Genomic DNA, 22,056 nt, shown 5'->3' on the forward strand with positions numbered 1-22,056 from the left:
AAATCAACGCAGCCTCACGCCGGCGACGAGCGCGAGGGGCGGAGCCTGCCCGGCGTGAGCGGGGTACGCGTGGTGTGATTGCCCAGGAGAAAGGAAGGCGCTCCAGTTCCGGGTCAGGCCCTTCTCCCGCCTCCCTCGGCCTCCGCCATGGCGAGTAGCAGCGGTGCCGGGGCGGCGGCGGCAGCGGCGGCGAATCTGAACGCGGTGAGGGAGACCATGGACGGTGAGTGCCTCTTTCTCCCCCTTTACCTTGTCTCCGTGTCCCGCAGCCAGGGCGCCCAGGCGGCGGTAAGCCAAGAATGACTTGGGGTACACTTCCTGCCCCAAGGGGCATCCTTGGGGGTCCTCCCACGGGACCCGTCAGGATCGTAGTGCGGATGATGCCATCCTTTGAGAGTTGTCTCTTCGCTCTTGCGTAGTTTGTCGCGCGCACGACGTTCCAGCCCTCACGTCAGCCGGGCGCGCGCCTCGTGCCTCCCGCGCGGAACTCGCGCGTCTCCCGCTCCCCGCGCGCCACGCCCCTCGGCCGCGGCGGAGGCCGGGCGTGCTTTCCTGGGGGCCCGGCTTCAGGTGCGGCGCGGCGCGGGGTGCGGAGAGCGCCCTTGTCTCTCTCTATCCCGAGCGGGAACCCCTCTTCAAGACTGTAAGCCTCGTGCGGACCGTAGCCTCGTGTGTTTCGTCGCCGCTGTGTCCTTTGTCTCTGGCCCTAAACTAGGCTCTTCTTTTTTTTTTTTTTTTTTTTTTTAAATATTTTTTTTTAAAGATTTTATTTATTTATTTGACAGACAGAGATCACAAGTAGGCAGAGAGACAGGCAGAGAGAGAGAGAGGAGGAAGCAGGCTCCCTGCAGAGCAGACAGCCCGACGCGGGGCTCGATCCCAGGACCCTGGGATCATGACCTGAGCCGAAGGCAGAGGCTTTAACCCACTGAGCCACCCAGGCGCCCCTAAACTAGGCTCTTCTTAAATAAGGGGCGAGTGAGCAGGTCGCCCCATCTGTGGAATTGCTCCGTTTCGTCTTGGAGCCCGCGACGCCGGTGTCCGAGGCTGTAGGTGTATTTACTTGTGGTCGCGCCCCAAGGGTCGCGGGTGTCAAGCCCACGCACACGTGCTAGAAGATGGAGTGTCCTGGAGTTACCCTCTCTCTACTCTCTGATGCTGGTTCCGCCACTTTCACTCCTGGGGGTGAGTTTGGACAAGCTACTACGACTACTCCAGTGAGCCTGGGTCTCTCTTTTCTATAAAATGAGGTCACTTCCTCCTAAGGTTCTTGTGGATATTAAATACCCACAGACCAGGTAAAGGCATATCGAAGATAATGAATCAAAAGATAGTTATTATTACCTTTGTGTTATATTACATGTACGTCCCACTTGCAGACTCCTTTGTCTCCATATTATTCACATCCACTTAGATGGTTTTGATGGGTGTTAAATATTGCCTTTTTTTTTTTTTTTCCCATTTTCCAGGGGATATTGACATTAGTCTCCATCTCTATTGAAACGTAACTGCAATTCTCACTCGGTAGTGTCGGCCTCCCCGCTCTGTCTCCCGGTCTGTTTCACTGTAGGCTCCACTTACTGATTCAGCCACTCCTTATGGGGCTTCCAGTAAGACTTTAGGCTTTTTCTGCAAGGGTTGGTGCTTTCTTTTTCCAGACCTACTTATATTATTGGAACATTTGCATCTCATTTTTTACATACCAAATATCTATTTTGCTGTTTCTCCAAAAGTAGAATTTAATTGTTTATTTTATTCATTAGTTTTAGAAGGGGTGAGGAACAGAGGGAGAGGTACAAGTGGACTCCGCTCTTGGGGGGCGGAGCTTCATCCCACCTCCCTGAGATACGACCTGAGCTGAAATCCGAAGTTGGACGCTCAACTGACTGAACCACCAAGGCGCCCCAGATTTTATTCTTAACACCATATTAATCCTGTTTCTCTTCCTTCTTGATGTACCACATTATACGTTTCCCCAGTATCTGAAAGCAGAGCATTTCCATGAAATCTTTCCTAAAGCCAAAATGGTGTAGAGTGAAGCAGTTAGTATTGATTCATATGGAAAAAAATTTTTTGAGTGTTCTCAGACCAAAAAAATAACCTTTCTTAGGTTTTTCTGATATCTTCGGACATATCTTGTTAACAGATGCACAAAATAAATACAGATAAAGCACAGATGCTCCCAGACACAGTTCAGAGCTCTGGTATCTTGATGGTGAGATGTTCAATGTAGTTCCTGGGGAAGGAGCTTGGCAGTGACACTCTAAGTGCTACGGTCATGCCCTGTGATGGCTTACCACAAATAAACACTGAACACTATTTTCATTTTTGCCTTTTTTCATAAAAGTGAAAACTCGGATTGCTTTTGGAGCAAAAATATCTACTAATATAAATCTTCTGTACAAGCAGAGTGGAGTAAGACAAACTTTCAAAAAGTGGGTGATGGTTGTATTGACTTACACCTTTGCTTGGAAGTCAGTGTTTGTTTTAAACGAATGGAGAGTATGAGGCCTCACTTCTGTCAGGTTTTGTTAGCTATGCTCAGCTTCCTTATTATACGGCCATAGGATCCCATTTGGATGGAAACTCCCATTTTAATCTCTGGTGGAACTATTGATGTACAAATGAGGACTGATTGTATTGGTTGGATCAGGATTTTTACTGAGAGAAGTATATGTAAAATGAAGATTATTGAGTGTAAGAACATGACAAAGTGAAGAAATAACAGATTTAAAACAAAATTCAATGAGAGGCTGTGTTTCTTAGAGAACACTGCTCCTCTAACACACAGTTCACCTACAAACCTCAAGATGGGAAGACCCCAGTTGGCAGTGAATCATCATTTGTTAAATGTGGCAGCTAGAGACTATCATGTCCATTAGAATTCTGAACTTCTAGAAAATCCCTGCTGTCATGCCATAATTGAAGTCCAGGAGAGTCATATAAAATGAGAAGTTGAATTACTCCAAAGTTAATGGATGTTCCATGTTGTCTATAATAATTGAAGCCCAAAGGTAGACACAGAAGCACACTGTAAATAATTGACCATACACTGAACTGGAAAAATTCTACATGTTGTCATTTTATTTTATTTTTGAAGATTTTATTTATTTATTAGCACATGCACAGCCATGCACTAGTGGAGTGGTGCCCAGAGGGAGAGGCAGACTCTCTGTTGGGAATGGATTCCCTTCTCCGGGGAACCCCAGAATCCTGAGATCATGACCTGAGCCTAAGTCAGATGCTTACCCGACTGAGCTACCCAGGTGTCCCCATGTTATCATTTTATAGTCCCAAGTTCCTCCACATTCATTCCCAGAAATAAAACTTTAGCGCAGCCAAGGTGCTAGACAGAACTACCTAAATAACATTATTATTTGAAATTTTGTCAATGCGGGGTTTCACTCTATTTAAATCTAGCCATGAGAGTCAGAAGTTTGAGTCTGACTCTGCACTTTCAAGATTTAGTATATTCTCATCTTCCTCACTACTTCTCTCCCATCAGTACTAGAGTCGGCTAACAGTAGTTTAATCTTTTTGGTTTTAAAAGATTTTTATTTACTTCAGAGGAAGAGAAAGAGTGGGTAAACACAAGCATAAGTGGGGTGAATGGCAGAGGGAGAAGCAGACAGCCTGCTGAGCTGGGAACTCGATGCGGGGCTCCATCCCAGTCATGACCGAAGCCGCAGGCAGATGCTTATCCTACTGAGCCACCCAGGTGCCCCCATAATTTAATCTTTTAATGGATCTGAATGATTTCAGGGTTGTAAAACTCAGCTATAAACACTTATATTTTTGTTGTGAAATGAAAGCATTTTGATAATGATATTTCAAAAATAGGTAGACTTTTTAATATATCTGTGTGGCTCAGTCTGAAAGGAACCTGACTCATCCTAGCCCTGATTTAGTATAAGCTCTTGTATCAATCCCCTGCTCTCATTTTTTAGTCCTCAACATTCTCTTCCAGATTCCTTCTTTAAAATGTTGGTCTTTTCTACTACCTCTCTCTCTGTTCTCCAGTGTACTCACTTGCCTCTTGTTTTTCAAAGTTTTGAAATTTTAGATACTATATTAATAGTTTCATACTTTGTTATTTTTGTATATTTTAAAATTTTCCTTGTGCCTCCAATTACTACTAGTAATCATGTTCTTTATAATTATAATAAAAATGAACCTCTTCCTTACCAGAGGGTTTCAGTGTAGGGCTACTTTATTATATATCAGGTAGTAAACTAGAAGAAGGAGTTAAGAGAGTTCACAGTGTATACGGTGGTGTCGGTGAAACAAATGTATGGTCCCTAGGCTGTCAGTCTAGTTACTCATGGGGGAAGGAAAGCTAGGAATCTTTATTGCTTTCTTTTACCTCCCCTACCTTCTGTTTCTCACTAAGCCCTTTCAGTTCTTGCTTCATCTCAGATTTGACCACTTGTCCTAATCTCTCCTGTCCATGCCATCTACTTATCTGTCCCCAAGATGGCAGTAACTTAACGACTCCCTCTCCGTGGGTTTTCTGTCTCTTTTCAAGATCCATACCCTATTATGCAACCAGAGTCTTTTAAAAATGAAAATCTGATTGTCATACTCCCATTTTTATGTTCATTAATAGCTTCCTAAAGTTCTAAAATCTTTAGTAGAGCCTTAGTGGGTGTTTGTGTCTTGTCTTTTCTCATATTTTACACTTACGCTGCTCCTGTAATTACATTGCCTTTACATGAAGAACCTTTTGGATCTATGAAAGGTTCTTTACCAAGTTCTTTTTAGTCAGGGAACTTTTGCACAAACTGTTTTTTTCCCTCTCACTCTTCTAGCACTTCTTCCTACCTCTGCATTAGGTAGGTTGATTTCTTGTCACTCTTGAAGTGTAAACTTACTTGTCACTTCTTCACACAAGTCTTGCCTAAACACTATCTTTCACAACTATGTAAGACACCCTTCTAATTTGTTTTGGAGGTGTGCTTTTCTTATCCCTCTTTCCCATTTAAATAGGATCAGTTATTATTTAGTATCTCTCTTTTGTAGAATGTAATTCCATGAGGATTGATTGGGACTGTATCTGTCTTTTCCACAACTATATTCCCAGCAGTAGTGTAGTAGGCACAGAATACACGTAAGGGCCAATTATACAGTAGGCACTGCAGAAGTACTTATTATAGATGGCTTATGAAGTTAGGAGGCAAAGATCTACATACATTTTACAAGAAAGCTTAAAGGAAGGAAATACTAGTCCTGAGATGGACCTGAAAGAGAGCATGGAGTTACATGGAGAAAAGAGAAAAGACACAGGAGAAAAGCATGAACTAAGGCATGAAGTCGGGAATAAGCAGAGCATTGATAGATGGGGTCTACCATGAAGAGAAAACTGGAAAGGAGAATTTTAGCAACAGATAATGGTGATGCTGATGATGGTGATAATGTTGGAGACCTGGAGTAGGGTCAGAGAGTACATGTTTTCGTTTGCTGCTGCATAACAAACCATCCCAGACTTGTATAAAGCAACAATTACTTGTCTCTCATGGTTCTGGGTTGACTAGGCTTACCAGGGTAATTCTCATAGAGGGCTTCTAATGCATTGCAGTTAATGCTGAAGCTTCCTCCCTCACAGTCTTCTAGTTGACATGCCTGCAGCAGGGGCTGTTGTCTGGAACATGTGGGTTTCCTCCCACTTGGTGGCTGGGTTGCAAGGGAGAGTGCCTCAACGGAAGCTCTATCGCCTCTTTAAGTGTCAGAAGTCCTGCAGTGTCACTGTTGGGAGATGCAGCTTGAGCCCTGATCATACCCGTACGTTCTTGCTCAGCAGGCCAAAAAGGCAAGGCCCTGGCTTCTCTTTCTTCTTCTCTTTCTCAGCAGTCTATTTACAGTGAACAACTTGAGGGATAAGGTAACAGCTACTTCCATATAAAGAGCAAGTTTGCTAACTGCTGACTTTAAAAGTAGGGATTTCCCATGCTCACTGTTCTTCAGCTGTGAATACAGTCTGTCAGTGTAATGTGTTCTTTCATTCCTGTCAAAGGGAAAAAGCTACCTGGTTATTTCAGTGTTTGATGAAAAGGTATTCATAACACTCGGTACTTTTTCTCTAATTTTAAAGTGTTAGCAAAAGACAATAGTACATTGTTAACACGCCAGAGGATAGCTGTATGAAATTACCATCATCCTTAATGTTAGTGTTGAAAGCATTCCAAATAAAATTAGAAATGCTTACTTTCACTGAATTTTTTCTAACCACTGATATGAAAGTTTAAGCAAATAATGCAGGATTATAAAAGGAAAAGACTGTTAGGAAGGGTATGAAACTATTATTTATAGGTAAAATGATTATCTAATTAGAAAACGAGAATTAACTGAAAAACTTCAGTAGAATTTGTTAAGGTGGCTGGTTACAAAATAAAAATAAGTCATATTCTAGAACATTTACACTAATCACCTAGAATATACCAAAGCAAGGTAGAATGCATTTGTGAAGATAGAACTCAAAATTAAAGAAATCGGTGGTTCACTACCAGAATTGATGATGATGGAGCACTTGGCTAAAACCTTCTGCTCGAAACATATAAAAATGATAGGAAACAATACAAAAATGCAGTTATTGTCGCAGCCATGTTCAAAAACAAGAAAGGGAAATCTCCTGGTTAGAAGGGGAGAGGTTTTCCCCCAAAGAGGAGCAGATGGGAACCACAGTAGGAGACTGGGAATGGAACCTGACAAACCACTTGCCCTGCCTGAGTGAAGCTGGGGCCAGAAATGTACCATCTGCCATGGCCAGGAATTGGGAAGTACCGTCCGCATGTCTGTGGCTCTGGAGCCAGTGTGCTTCCGCTAGGTCTGTGCCAGAGGCCTGAGACCAGTGTGAGACTGCCCATCCAAGGATGCTTCACCTGTTCAGAACAGCAAGAATCATCTCCTGTTGAAGAGGAGCTTCCAGGCAGAAATCACTAAGTACCTAAGGTAGTTGAAAAACAAACAACTCGCATGAGAACTGAAAAAAGAGAAGGTAGTAATAATAGCTGTTTCTTTGTGCACTAGATGCCAATGGACACAGCATTCTGAGTATGTCTTATAATCCTCACAATGATCCTGTAAAAGAAGTACTATTAGCCCTATTTCACAGTGTGATAAAGTAAAGGCACAGAAAGGTTACCTTTTGAGACACCCAGGTGGCTCAGTTGGCTAAGTGTCTGCCTTCAGTTCGGGTCATGATCCCAGGGTCCTGGGATTGAATCTCAAATCGGGCTCCTTGCTTAGCCAGGAGTCTGCTTCTCCCTCTGCTGGCTGCTCTCTTTCTTTCTTCCTATGTAAAGCTTTAAAAAAATAAATAAAAGAAAGGTAGCCTTGCCTACCAAGTAATGAAGGTGAAATTTGAAGTCAGGTGCTGTAGAGAGCAGACCCTTACCACTCTTTTGGTGCTTGCTTGAACTTGAAGAAACAGAAAACACAGATCTCAGAAATGGCCAAAGATAAGAATATAGCTTCAGTAAGTAAAGGCAGAAACAATAGCCACAAAATAAGTGGTTATAAAAAAGCATTTAACTGAAATAAGGACAAGAAATTAATGGGGGAGGATTAGAAATCTTAAAATAGAGTTATTGAAATAAATTCAGCAGATAACATGAATGACCGCCTGCATATAGCTGAAGAGCAGTATTGATATGTCGGCTTGTCAAAACTGAAGAAATGAAACAGAAAGGACTGTCAGCTTCCAGCCAAGATGGAGTAACAAAACTGGATTTACACTTCTACCTGGAAAAAACAAAAACAAAAACCCAGACAAAATAATGATTTTCAGGGCACTGGACATCAGATGGTAAAGGGCAGTGATCCCAGAGACAGTAAATGAAGAGAGCCCAGTCGTTGCCTGCTCTTGGTACCTTCAGAAAGTTTCCAGGCCTTAGCGCAGTTGGGGAGTGGTGTGGACCCCCAGGGTTAGCAGAAGGAGTTCAGAATCCAGGAAGACCAAAGCAGGTAGAGTTTGTAGGACAGAATACCTGAGAGGAAAGAGCTTACAGAGAGAGAATTCTGGAGACCAGTCGGAGGGTCCCCCTCAAATACTGAGCAGAGCTTTTGATTAGCACATGTGTGTGAGGAAAGTACCTACAAAGCTAGGAAAGGCATCCGGAAGAATTAGAGGGAACAGTACACAGTGCTCACCAAAGGCTGAAAACTGCTTGTATCTACCAGCCAGAATGAAAGACTTCGTAATTCATGAGGCATTTAGTAGAGCACTCAGGAGGGTGTTGCCTCAGTGATGAGAAACAATTAGCTGTATGCTAAACAGAGCTCTGATCCTGACTATATAAATCTTAAGAGACTCAAAAGTATCAAACGTCATGAAATAATGAGATAACTGCATCTCATTACAAAGCTCAAGAATATGTTTGAAAATATTCTAAAAAAGAATATAGAAATATAAAAATAGCAACCAGCAAGGTAAAATTTACAATGTCAAGCATCTAATTAAAAATTATTAAGTATGCAAAGCTGGAAAATACAAGCCATGATAGAAAAATCAGTCAGTTGAAACAGACCTGAAACTGACACAGATATTAGAATTAGATGGACAAGGGCATTAAAACTGTATTCCCATGTATTCAAAAAGTTAAGTATAGGCACAGAAGACATTTAAAATAAAAAAAAAAACCTTGAGATTCTGGAGATGAAAATAAATGTCTGATAAAAAGTGAGAAGGACCCATCCCATAAACATCATGGGATGGTTTTTGTTTTTTGTTTTTCTTGGATGTTAGTTTTTTGAAGGAGTTGGACTTCATGTATCCTTCAAAATTGTTAACTTTCCCATTCATCCCAAAATAACATAGTTTTTATGCAATTCAAGTCAGAATCCAAATGGACTTCGTGCTTGGAATTGATTAAGATTTTTAGAGAGGGAAAGAGGCAGGGGGAGGAGCAGAGAGCGAGAGGGAGAAAGAGAATCTTAAGAAGGCTCCGCGCCCAGGGAGGAAATGCCGAAATGCGGGGCTGGATCTCACAACACTGAGATCATAACGTAAACTGAAATCAAGAGTCTGATGCATAACCACCTGAGCCACCCAGGTGCCCCTTGATCAAGATCTTTTAAGTTCGCTGAAAGAATAAAGAAGCTTGTGAAAGGAAAGATAACAAAGAATGTTTAACCTTCTGTATGTTGATAAATGTTTGTAATTACAATCATGGTTCTGACATAAGATAGAGATGCAACAGATCCATAGATAAATGGGAATTTACTATGTAATAAAAGTGACATCTTAACCAAGTAGTAGAAGGAAAGATCACTCAATAAATAATGTTGAGGAAATTGGCTTATTTTGGGGAGGTGAGGTTAGATCCTATCTTCTACCCAAACTCCAGGGAGTTAAATGTTTATAGGCAGGCAGGAAATAAACTTTGAAGTGATGGAAGGGAATACTGGTGGATAATTATATAATCTTTGCATGGAGAATAACTTTCTAAGTATAATGCCAAGGGAAAATATTACAGGAAGCCATAGATAACATGTTGACCATTGACTTTAACAAATTCTAAACATGCTCTGGGGACCAACCACCATAAAACAAAATTTAATGAAGCCGATGTATTTATATTCTGTGCTTCTCTTTGCTAGTGTTTCTTATGTCAATTATTTTTATAAACTATAGTAAAATGAAGTATTATAAAAAATGAAGTTAAAAAATAAGCTTTCATTTTTTACTATTAGATTTTAATGGACATGATTACTTTGTCAAATTGTAGAAGATTCTAAGTACTCTTAAAGGCTTAAATATGTATATTACTGAGCAGTTCCACTTTTAGGAATTTATCCTAATGAAATAAAATGAAGTTATCATGTACAGATGCTTATCATAGGATTATTTCAGTGGGGAAAAATGAGACCCACTTAACTCTTAAAATAGTAGGATAGTTAAGTAATGTATGTGTTTTCATAAAACGGGATGTTATGAAACTAAATTACATTGTAAAAGCGTACTAAAAATGGAGAAATGTTCAGAATAATCCTGATTATGATGCATATATTTAAGTAGTAAATGGTAGACTATAAATCAAAGTGTAAAAGAGCAGTTATGTGGAGGTAGGGTATAAGTGTATTTCTGTATTACATGACAATTTCAAAATCTAGTGATGTTGTGCTAGTTCTTTGGTACTGTGCAGTATTCTATGAACAACAACGTATTGTTGTATACATTTTTTTACTGTAATTTTTTTTGAAGTTTCTTCTGTGTCTTTTTCAGTTCTGCTGGAAATTTCAAGAATTTTGAATACTGGCTTAGATATGGAAACTCTGTCTATTTGTGTACGGCTTTGTGAACAAGGAATTAATCCAGAAGCTTTATCGTCAGTTATTAAGGAACTTCGCAAGGCCACTGAAGCACTAAAGGTTAGAGTTTGTGTGTTAGTTCATTCTAAAGAAAGATTCTTTTGTTTAGAAGGTGGTTAATGAGTTTATGTGAAAGATCCTACTCAAATACTATTAAACTAGCTTTTGTCACCATCAGAAATTCTGAAAACAGAACTTAGTAGCAGATGTTCAGTTACAAAAATTGCTACTATCATGGACCACATTTTCTCTTCACAGAAGTCTCCAGGTATGTTTAGAATTTTCCTTGTGAGTAAAATTGTGTCTGTGCCCAAAACGATTTGTACAAGGCTAGTACCTGTGAATGTGACCTAATTTGGAAATTGTTTATCAGCAAGTATAATCAAGTTAAGATAAGATCATAATGGATAACGGATGTCCTTATACGACAAGGGAAATTTGGACAGATACACCCAAGAGAGCACCATGTGGAGACCCAGACACAGACACAGCCTCGTGACAGTGGAGGCAGAGATTGCAGTAGTGGCCTAGGATTGTTGACAGTCATCAGAAGCTACGAAGAGGCAAGGATCTTCTGCTAGAGCCTTCTGACTCTAATTTGGAACTTCTGGCCTTTAGAACTGCGAGAAAATAAATTTCTGTTGTTTTAAGTCACCCAGTTTATGGCAGTTGGTAATGGCAGCCCTAGAAAGCTAGGTTTCACTATTAGCAAGTGAGGTGCTGTTGTAACAGGTATCTACAAGTCAGGAAGTGGCTTTGGAGTTAAGTGTTGAGTAGAAGTTGGAAAATTTTACATACTTAATAGAAAGGACCCAGATTTCATTGAAGAAAGTGTTGGTAGAACTCGGGACATTAAAGGCAATTCTGGTAGGGGCTCAGAAAGGAGAGAAGAGCAGTAGGGAAGGCTTTAATTGGCTTATTGTGTTGTACATATATCATGATGAGCAGAATGTTGCTGGAAATAATGGACATTAAAGGGGCTTCAGGTGAGATCTCGTAAGGAACATATTATTCAGCAGTGGTAGGAAGGTTGTCCTTATTATAAAATGACAGCACATGGCTGAATTATGTTTTACAAGTGGAAGAAAAATAAAACTTGTAAATGATGAACTTGGACATTTAGCTGAGGAAATTTCCTAGCAAAGTGCGGAAAGTATAAGAGCAAAATTTCTCCCTGCTACTTAAAATAAGATAGAAGATGAATGAGAAATCAAGGAAGGAACTGGTAAGCGAAAAGGAACCAGCACTTGATTTGGAAAATTCTCAGCCTTGCCTAGAGAGCATGCTCTAGAGAGAAAACCCAGAGGTGTGGCTCTGGTGAGGAGATTGGATGTGTGATTTATCAATGTAGTCAGCCGTCTTGGACTTGACTGAAAGGAACCCAGACAAAATAAAGGAAAGCTGGGATTCTGTACCTGGATTCTGCAGGAAGGAAACTGGCCAGTAGGCCTACATGTCTGTGATCATGTGTTTCTCCTTCAAGAAAAGGGAAGAATTGGGGTGCCTGATTGGCTCAGTGGGTTAAGTCTCTACCTTCGGCTCAGGTCATGGTCTCAGGGTCCTGGGATCGAGCCCCTCATCGGGCTCTCTGCTCAGCAGGGAGCCTGCTTCCTCCCCTCTCTCCACCTGCCTCTCTGCCTACTTGTGATTTGTCAAAAAAATAAAATCTTTAAAAAAAAAAAAAAAAAAAGAAAGAAAGAAAAGAAAAGGGAAGAATGGCACATCGTAGCTCTGAGAAGAAGGGACTGCTGAGGCCAATTGGCTGCACAGCCACTGTGGGCCCAGAGGACCACCTTTTTCCAAATACAAACTCACCACTTTTTAGTTGCTCACATTGGAAACAGGAAAAGTATATTCTCTCTCTTACTCTGCTTTACATGATTTAAAATCTTGGGTGATTTTATTTCCATGTTTATATAACAGTAACTCACTACAGATACTGATTCAACTTAGTTCCTCTGAAAACTTGTGCAAGGACAAAGTGACTTTTCTCCAGCTTTTTTTTTTTCCTTTGAGAAAACAAAACTATAATACATGTAGTTTACCCATCTCAAATTTAGTCAATCTCTAGTAAATTCCAGTGATTTGGATTGTTTTGAAGAATTTTTAAACTTTATTTTTTTAAAAGATTTTTATTTGACAGAGACACAAGAAAGAACACAAGCAGGGGGAGTGGGAGAGGGAAAAGCAGGCTTCCCACAGAGCAGGGAGCCCAATGTGGGGCTCGAACCCAGGACCCTGGGATCATGACCTGAGCTGAAGGCAGATGCTTAACAACTGAGCCACCCAGGTGCCTCAAGATTTTTAAAACTTGAAACACAGAAAGGTAAACAGAAGACATTTACAGAGCAAAACTCTATCATAAAGAGAATATCTGTACAATTTTCATTGCTAGAGCCCTACAAGTTCCCTTGAGCTCCCCTATCACTGTATCACTAACCTCTCCTGCTCCCCCTTCCAGTAATTACTACCCTGATTTTCATGGTAGAAGCCTTCATATTTTTAACAGTTTTACTGACTAAACATGGGTTTTTAAATGATGCAGTTTAATTTTGTAAAATTTTAGAATGTGGTATAAACCGGAATCTTTAAAAAAAAAAATTTATTTTTTTAGTGTTCCAAGATTCGTTACTTACGCACCACACCCAGTGCTCCATGCAATACATGCTGTCCTTAATACCTACCACCAGGCTCACCCAGCCCCCAACCCCCCCCCCCCCCACCGGCAAAACCCACAGTTTGTTTCTCAGAGTCTATAGTCTCTCATGGTTCGTCTCCCCCTCCGATTTCCCCTAGTTCATTTTTCCTTCTCCTAATGTCCTCCGTTATAAACCAGAATCTTACAGCCCAGTCTTGACTGGGTTCTTCATTTAACATTATGTTTGAGAGGGTATTTTTTTGTTCCTCGTTTTTTTGAGAATAGTTGACACATGAGTTTTACATTAGTTTTAAATGTACAACTTAGTGACTTGACAGGTTTATATATTTTTTTATTTTTATTTTTTAAAGATTTTACTTATTTATTTGACTGAGAGAGAGAGAGGGAACACAAGCAGGGGGAGTGGGAGAGAGAGAAGCAGGCTTCCCACCAAGCAGGAAGTCTGATGTGGGCCTTGATCCCAGGGCCCTGGGATCATGACCTGAGCCGAAGGCAGCTGCTTAACAACTGAGCCACCCAGGCACCCTATATATATAATTTTAAAAGATTATTTATTTATTTATTTATTAGAGAGAGAGCCAGCGAGAAGAGGGGCAGAGCAGGGAGACTGACACAGGGCTGGATCCCAGGGCCCTGAGATCATGACTTGAGCTGAAGGCAGATAAGCTTAACTGACTGAGCTACCAGCTGCCCCAGCAGGTTTGCTGCCGGCTGCCCTGTAACTTCACTATTAAAATATTACTGACTGTTCCTTATGCTGTGACTTCGATCCCTGTGACTTATTCTGTAACTAGAACCCTCTCTCTTCCTCCCCCCTTCACCCATTTTGTCCATCCCCCTCTCTCCTCCCCTTTGTGGGCCATCAGTTTTTTCTGTTTTTATAGGTCTGATTCTGCTTTTTGTTTATTCCTTTTTTTTTAAAGATTCCACTTCCGAGTAGAGTCATGTAAAGTTCTTTTTTTTTTTTTTAAGACTTTATTTGAGAGAGCGTAAGAGTGCCTGCAGGTGCACACGGGAGCAGTGGGAGGGACAGAGAAAGGAGGAAGAGAGAGAATGTCAAGCAGATTCTGTGTGCAGATCCCAGGCACTCCGGAGATTTGTTTATGTTGTGTGTGGCTGTGATACAGTCCTTTTCACTGAAATAATGCTTCATTGTACAAATATACTACTATTCAGTTATCCTTTCTTCTGTGAGTGGATATTCGATTGCTTCCAGTGTGGGGCTGTTAGGACTATGAGCTATGAGCCTAGTTGTGCGTGTCTCCTGATGCATCTGGGCCTGCGTTTCTGCTCAATGGTGTGTATCTACAAATCAGGTTGCTTGGGTTTTAGGTAATCTTTATCTTCAACTTGAATAGATAAAGCCAAACTTTTCTAAAGTAGTTGTGTTTCTGTTTCCATGAGCAGCATGTGAGTTTTCCTTTCTTGCCCCAAATCTCACCAATGCTTATTGTGTTTTTAATTTTAGTCATTTTGGTGGGTGTGTATGGGTTTCTTAGGTGGTTTTATTTGTATTTCTCCTAGTACCAATGAGGTTGAATGTGTTTTTTTACATGTTTTTTGGCCATTTTCTCTTACAAGATACTTTTCAAGTAGTTTTTCCATTTTTTTCTGGGTTGTCTGTTTTTTCTTTTGTATTGGTAGTCTTAAATATTCTGAATGTAAACCCTTTGTTAAATGTGCATATAGGTTGCTAATTTCTTTTAGTAATATTTTTTAATCTTTATAGGAACTATTCAAACTTTGTTTCTTTTTAAACTCAACTGTGCTTTCATATGACAGAAAGAAAAATAGCTGAATACTATAAGAATAAATAATGTTTCTGGGTACTTTGAGTCACAGCAATGATAGTGTACTGCTACTGCTGTTAGAAGTTTACTGCTGAGGAAACTGAAGCTTGTGGTGGCCAGCTTCTCCCAAGGACTTACTGAGAAGGAGTTGAGCTGAGATTTGAACTTGGACTCTGACTTCAGAGCTGTTAACTACTAAGTTTTTACCTACAATAGGTTCTAAAAAAATATCTAAGCCTGCTTTTTGAGAAAGGGTAAAATGTGATTAGAATAATGGACTGATATATGGGAACACTCCCTGGTTTAGTATTCTCTCATAATCCTGCTATTCAAAATAAAATGCAACGTCATAGTGTTTGATCAGTAAATTTCTGAAATGCTATTGGAAAATAATTTATTTAATAAACATCTCACACAACTGCTTGAATTTTTGTTGTTTATGTTGGAATTTGTCAGAGCAGAGGGAGGCAAAAGAGCATGAAGTTTTCATATTATAATGCATTTTCAGTGCCATACAGGAACCAGAGATAAATAACCTAGCTGATGGGATAAAAGAGAAACTGACAAGTGCTTTGGCATAGCACTTCCTTCCTCAAAATAAACTCAAGGTTTTAGGATAGGAGATTCAGAATTTACTTACTTGACATAGCTTTTTTAGCTTTGAACATGCTAGTTACTCCATAGTGAGAATAGTGGACCATAGTGAGAATAGTGGACTGTAGTGAGGTACAGGAGGCAAAATCAATAATTAAGATAAACAAAATCAGAACGCATTACCCGTTGAATGGAAGATTAGTCTCACAGACACACACAAACATATTTCTCCATAAACAGCAGCCAGTATGCCAGTTTCTCATTAAAACTAGATGGGGAGGAGAATTCTGAAAAGTGCCTAGCAAAGAAGAAAAATCTGTTAATTTAGAACTTTTTTCTTTAAAGGAATTTTTGAAATCTGTTTATAATTTTTATTTAAAAGTGCTCATAATTTTAAAGTATTTAAATACCAAAATATAAAGAAGGAAATAAATAATTCAGAACCACCCAAGAGATAATCAGCAACATTTGGTGAACACCATTCTGTCATGCTACTTTAAAAATAAAAAATAATACACTTCATGGATTAAGGAATAACCTTTCACATGTGCTTATTTTCTCTTACTTGCTACTGGTAGGTTGGGATTGGGAGCTGGTTAGCTCTGAGCTGCACTGTGAACCATACCTAGCTTTTCTTGGCCACCCTTTAGACTTTTAAAGCAGATGGTGGTTTTCTCCTTTTTGGGTATGCTGCTTAATTTCTCACTTTATTTTTTGTCTGGTTCTTTCAGAACTAATAATAGAGTAAGGAAAAACTGTCCCTGTTGTGTTCTACTGCCTTTGCCTAGAAATCCTAGTGATTAGAATTTCCTTACATGGTACTTAACCTCTCTTTTAGAATGTGTAAAATAGGGGCATCCGGGTGGCTCAGTGGGTTAAAGCCTCTGCCTTCAGCTCAGGTCATGATCCCAGAGTCCTGGGATTGAGCCCCCGCATCGGGCTCTCTGCTCAGCAGGGAGCCTGCTTCCTCCTCTCTCTGTCTGCCTCTCTGCCTACTTGTGATCTCTGTCTGTCAAATAAATAGAATAATTCAAGGACATCCTGAAATATTGCAAGGGGCTATTGTTCTAAAATATCCAGTTTTTCCTTTGTTCTTTAGTTAACTATGTAGAAAATTGCAACAGTTTTTCATTAATTGTTTTGTCTTCCTCACAGTTTGTATATTGATATTGTTAAATCATTTATACTAAAAGAAGCTGATTGTGTGTCACATGCGTCAGTTTCTTTGCATCAGTAGATGTGTCACATTGTATGTATCTCCCACAGCATAAGTAGGACTGTTAATTGAGGTACAGTTCTTAAAAATAGACTATCTTTTTTTCGGTTTCCATGTCTTTTAATGAATACATTTACAGGTAAAATAGGCTTTATTTTTATGAATTATTCTATCAAACACTGAACTTTAGTATTGCCTTCTCAAGGCTAATATTTATGTATAGGCAATCATTTACATATTGTGGCTTCAGAAATTTTGGGCAAAACCTTCTTCATGTATCTTCTACTTTAGTACCAAGGTGCCTTGAAATGGACTATTATTGATGCACTTTACACTAATAAGCCTTGCCCTTTCTCTTGGAGCTGTCCTGTATGATCACTGTTCCTAGGGGCAGTGATGCATCTCCGCGCTGTAGGAAGGTTTGAATGGTGTGAGGACACTGGAGCTGTACAATTTGGAGTTGGGAGAGAAATAAGGGATTTAATAAGTCTTGTGTCCCTACCCATCCTCCCATAGGAGGGAATAAACTTCTACAGGAAAGCAAAGTGTGTGAAGACTGCTAAAGTTGGTTTTTCCCAGGGCCGATGCTTATGAAATTTTGGAGTCTAATGGTAACTGGAGCTCTTTAGGAAGCCCTTGCTTTCCTTTCAAACAGAGGAGTGCTATATTCCTATAAGAGGAATGCTGTACAAGGTTGATGGCTTTCTTAGTTTAGGTGAAAATACTTGTTTCATTGTCTGTTTCTTGGAGGAGAATCTCTAAAATTAGTATGAAAATGGAATGGGACCAGACAAATTAAATTGCATTAGAATTAAGGTATTTTAATTTTTAAAACATTCTAAAATTGTTTATATTATTTCAAGTCTTCTTTGAAGTAAGTAATACTGAGAATGGGGTTAGGAAGGAGACTAAAGGTTTGCAGCTAAAGCTAATGTAAGAACCTTTAAGGGTAGAAAGAAATAAGAAGCCTTTGGAAAGAGGGAGATTTTCTCCAAACTAGTTTCTAATCCTTGTAAATAATAAACCCAAAGAAGCAAAAGGCTAATTGGAGTAGCCAACTATATGGGCAAACAAGGTAGGTTCTGCTGATTGCAAAGAGAATGTTTCAGATTGAGTTAACTACAATTTTCCCAGCATGTTAAGGGATTTTCATGAAAGGGCTCTGAATTTAGGCTAAACTTAAAAGTATTAACTTAAAAGTTTTAATTAAGAAGTTGAAATGTAGGGCGCCTGGGTGGCTCAGTGGCTTAAAGCCTCTGCCTTTGGCTCAGGTCATGATCCCAGTATCCTGGGATCGAGCCCCCCGCATCGCGCTCCCTGCTCAGCAGGGAGCCTGCTTCCTCCTCTCTGCCTGCCTCTCTGCCTAATTGTAATCTCTCTCTGTCAAATAAATAAATAAAATCTTAAAAAAAAAAAAAGTTGAAATGTAAATGAATTAAAAGTTTACTGTGTATCTCTAAAATTAAACTTAGCTAAAACCATCATATTCATATTTGGCATTAGGAAATTACTTGTTTAAATCCTTATCTTTTAGAAATATGTATCAAGGGGCGCCTGGGTAGGCTCAGTCAGTTGAGCATCTGACTCTTGATTTCAGCTCAGCTCATGATCTCAGTGTTGTGAGATCAAGCCTCCACTGGGCTCCTTACCAGGCTAACTAAGCCACGCAGGGAGTCTGCTTCTCTCCCTCTGTCCCTCCCTGAGCGCATATGTGTGCAGTCACTCTTGTCTCTCTAAAATCAATAAATAAATCTTTTAAGAGGGAAAAGAAATGTCTCAAATCATTTACCGATGACTTACATGGTGTCTGAAAATTTCTGCAGAATAATCAGAGAAAGTATAATAGTTCATGGTATAGGTAAACCAGGGTTAGCCCTGTGCCCATTATTCCCTTTTCCCCTTTTTTCTTCTACTTTCTAACAGGTTTTTTTCATTCTTAATCCCCTTTTCACGCTATAATGAAACATGCAGAAACAGACAAGCCAATAAAGACTGGATAAGGTGGATACAGTGTGTGGAGAAGGTCTGCTTGGGTCAGTTTTTCAGATAGCAGTGTATTTTTATATTAATTGTATTATTTAATACGATGCAACAATTTTCCACTGTTAGCCTAGCAGTCAGTTCAAGAGGTAGTTCTGATGTACTGCAAAAAGTGAAAACCTCACTGCATTATCCTCCTAAAAGTGGATATGTGGAGGAGGCATCGTTTGTTAATGACAATGCAGTATTGACAAATATATCTCCATGGTTTCTCTTTTTTCGTGGTTTTATTATAATGAAACTTACTTTCTTGTTCTAGGCTGCTGAAAATATGACAAGCTGACTTTCTGGAGAAATCCTGATGAGATACGTCAAGCTCTTCAAGAGAATTTGAAGATTGCATTGTAGTCAGGAATGTACAATGAAATTACTGCATGCAGCATTGTAGAAACATTTTCCTTTTTAAAAGAATTATAAAACCATAGCTTTATAAATCAGTGGAAAATAGCTTACAGAGAGAACTATCAGATGTGTTTATATCACATCCTACTTTTTTTTAACAGCTCTAATGCGTTGGCATCGCTGTATTCATATTTATGTATTCCTTATTTATAGCTCTGATAGCTTTAATTTTCTAAGCAGTCTGTCTATCAGATGTGCACATCTGCTGTGCCTGGTTAAAGTATAGTGGAACCCATCAGAAGTAATGTAGTAGTTATGACTTGTTGACATTTCCATTATAAAATTTAATTTTGAATTGTTTATGCAAAATAACTGTGGATTTGTGTTGTATTGGGCTAAAAGTTGACAGAATTTCAGCCACCATTTGTGAAATTTGATTTAGATTTACAGCGTATATCAGAATCTTTTTTATAAGAGCACAGAAATCATTTGTTTTAACCTGTTCTCCTTAAAGAATATTTAGTTTTTTAAACATGAAAGTTTTCCTGGCCCTTAACAATAAGAACCAGATCATTTTTTGTATTGACTGAAAAATAAAACTTAGAAACTTAGATTTTAAAAGTAATGATAGTGCTCATTATTGTCATTTGAACCATTTAAATTTAATGAAAATATTAATTGGTAATATTTTTCTTTCTAAGTTCTATACTCTGTAAATGATGGCCTAAAAAATAATGCATAATGAAATATTTCCAATATGCATAATTCTTTAATTTTATTACATAAAAATAGTTTGAGTAGTTACCTAATATATCCCAATATACCTAATATATTATTACCTAATAATCACTAAATAGGAAGAATCTGTCAACAAATAATATTTTCTGAAGGAATAAAGAGTCTGTTCATTAAACAAAAACTATATAATCAAGTGTTGTGTATCAGGAATTATAAGTATTCCTTTCCAAGGTCACGTTTTGTGTCATTATTTTTTCCCTGAAAGTTTTAGATAAAGCGATGGTTCAAAATGAATTTTGGAAAATGAAGGATAGTGTTAATTCTGTTCTGTAGCAAAATCTCGATAGAATATTTTATCCAAGAGTGATAGGATTTTAATCTGGTTTTATTTTAGATTTTGTTAGCTTCCATTTAAATGATAGTACAAGTTTTTACTCTTTAGCAGCATTTTTGTACTTCAGACAAAGTAAGGCTTAGTATTAGTAATTAAGTGACAGCCTTCTGTTGTAAAATCTAGTCGTGATTATTTAGACTTTGTAAGCACCTAGCATCTTTACCAAGGACCCTGGAAGGTGTATTATTGGCAGACTCAGTTGGGAGACAATAATGACTTGTGGTAAGTCATTTATTTGGTAGTAAACACTGTAAGTTCTGTATGTTGTTACCCAGAAAATCATAAAGAGAACATTTTTGTCAAGCTCCAGAATTGATATATACTCTTAGGCCACAAGAGTTAATAGTTTTATTTATTATTTTGTAGGTTATTTATGTATGATACAAAGCAGGAAAATATATTGAGAAGGCATTATGTTTACAGAGAGTTTCTTTAAGTGTTAAATGTAAACATATATTTTTAATGCATACTTCAGTACTATTTAAAAAAATCAAAACAAATTGTGATGATACAATTGGCAGTTGATGATACCATTATGCATGTTGTCAGTGACAAAAATAAAACCATTTTGGTAGTATTGACATGTACTTTTGGTTTAATATATACTTTATGAACATAACTCGTTTCTGTAGGTATTCTGTATTTAGATAAATACTTAGGATTATTTAAAGGCTCTATAATTTACAATGTAAAATTAGGCTTGAGGTGTAAAATATGCTTTTCTCCTGGTAGTGAAAGGAGAACGCTACATTAACATTGCCCCAGTCTTGGAAACAGCTGGCATTTCAAATATATGTGAGGTTATATTTTCCTTTACTTCAAGTAACAGATTCTTTACATAGTGGGAGACTACAAAATTTCATACATGTATCAAGCATACTTTAGTGTTTTTGGTTTTTTTTTTTTAAGATTTTATTTATTTATTTGACAGCAGAGATCACAAGTAGGCAGAGAGGCAGGCAGAGAGAGAGAGGAGGAAGCAGGCTCCCCAGGGAGCAGAGAGCCCGATATGGGGCTCGATCCCAGGACCCTGGGATCATGACCTGAGCCGAAGGCAGAGGCCCCAACCCACTGAGCCACCCAGGTGCCCCACTTAAACATTTTCTAATAACTGAATCAAATATTAGTTTTTATTTTTTTTTTATTTTTTAAAAAATATTTTATTTATTTATTTGACAGAGATCACAAGTAGGCAGAGGGGCAGGCAGAGAGAGAGAGGAGGAAGCAGGCTCCCTGTGGAGCAGAGAGCCCAATGTGGGGCTCGATCCCAGGACCTTGGGATCATGACCTGAGCCGAAGGCAGAGGCTTTAACCCACTGAGCCACCCAGGTGCCCCAAGTATTGGATTTTAAACATACTTTAATTAAACTTAAAAATTCAGTTCTTCACACTAGCCACATTTTTTTATTGTAAAATATATACAACAGAAAATTTGCTGTCTTAACCATTTTTAAGTTCTGCAGATGAGTAACAACATTCACACTGTTACACTACCATCACTACTATCTAGAACTTTACATCCTCCAAACAAACTAGCCATTATGCAGTGATTCCCCACTCTCTCTTCCTTTAGCCCATTTTTCTAGGTAAATGTTTTTCTGTTTTCTGTTTCTAAGAATTTTACTGTTCTAGGTACTTCATGTAAGTAGAATCATACAGTACTTGTCCTTTAGTGCCTCTTTTTTCACTTAACATGTCTTCAGGATTTGTCCATATTATAACATGTATCAGAATTTTATTCCTTTTTAGAGCTGAATAATATTCCATAACATGTATTTTCCACGTTTTGATGATCCATTCACCCAGTGAATATTTGGGTTGTTTCTGTCTTTTTTGGCTATTGTGAATAATGCTGCTTTTAATATTGATGTATAAATACCTGTTCAAGTGCCTGCTTTTACTGCCTTTTGGTATGTACCCAGAAGTGGAATTGTGGTTCTCACGGTTGCACCTGAGAAAAGCACAGGAGCCAGGAGAC

The 22,056-nt window shown here is 38.9% G+C and overlaps 1 protein-coding gene across 1 annotated transcript; it reads left to right on the forward strand.

The window, feature by feature from the left end:
* The first annotated feature begins 25 nt into the window (after nucleotides 1-25).
* On the forward strand, nucleotides 26-20,655 carry MZT1 (mitotic spindle organizing protein 1). Its single transcript, XM_059144440.1, has 3 exons — nucleotides 26-223; nucleotides 10,220-10,365; nucleotides 18,864-20,655. The coding sequence occupies exons 1-3, from the start codon at nucleotides 148-150 to the stop codon at nucleotides 18,885-18,887; spliced, it is 246 nt and encodes an 81-aa protein (XP_059000423.1). The 5' UTR covers nucleotides 26-147; the 3' UTR covers nucleotides 18,888-20,655.
* Nucleotides 20,656-22,056: the final 1,401 nt, after the last annotated feature.

The sequence above is a fragment of the Mustela lutreola genome, chromosome 13, assembly GCF_030435805.1.
Source record: "Mustela lutreola isolate mMusLut2 chromosome 13, mMusLut2.pri, whole genome shotgun sequence".
In the NCBI taxonomy this organism is placed as follows: Eukaryota; Metazoa; Chordata; class Mammalia; order Carnivora; family Mustelidae; genus Mustela; species Mustela lutreola.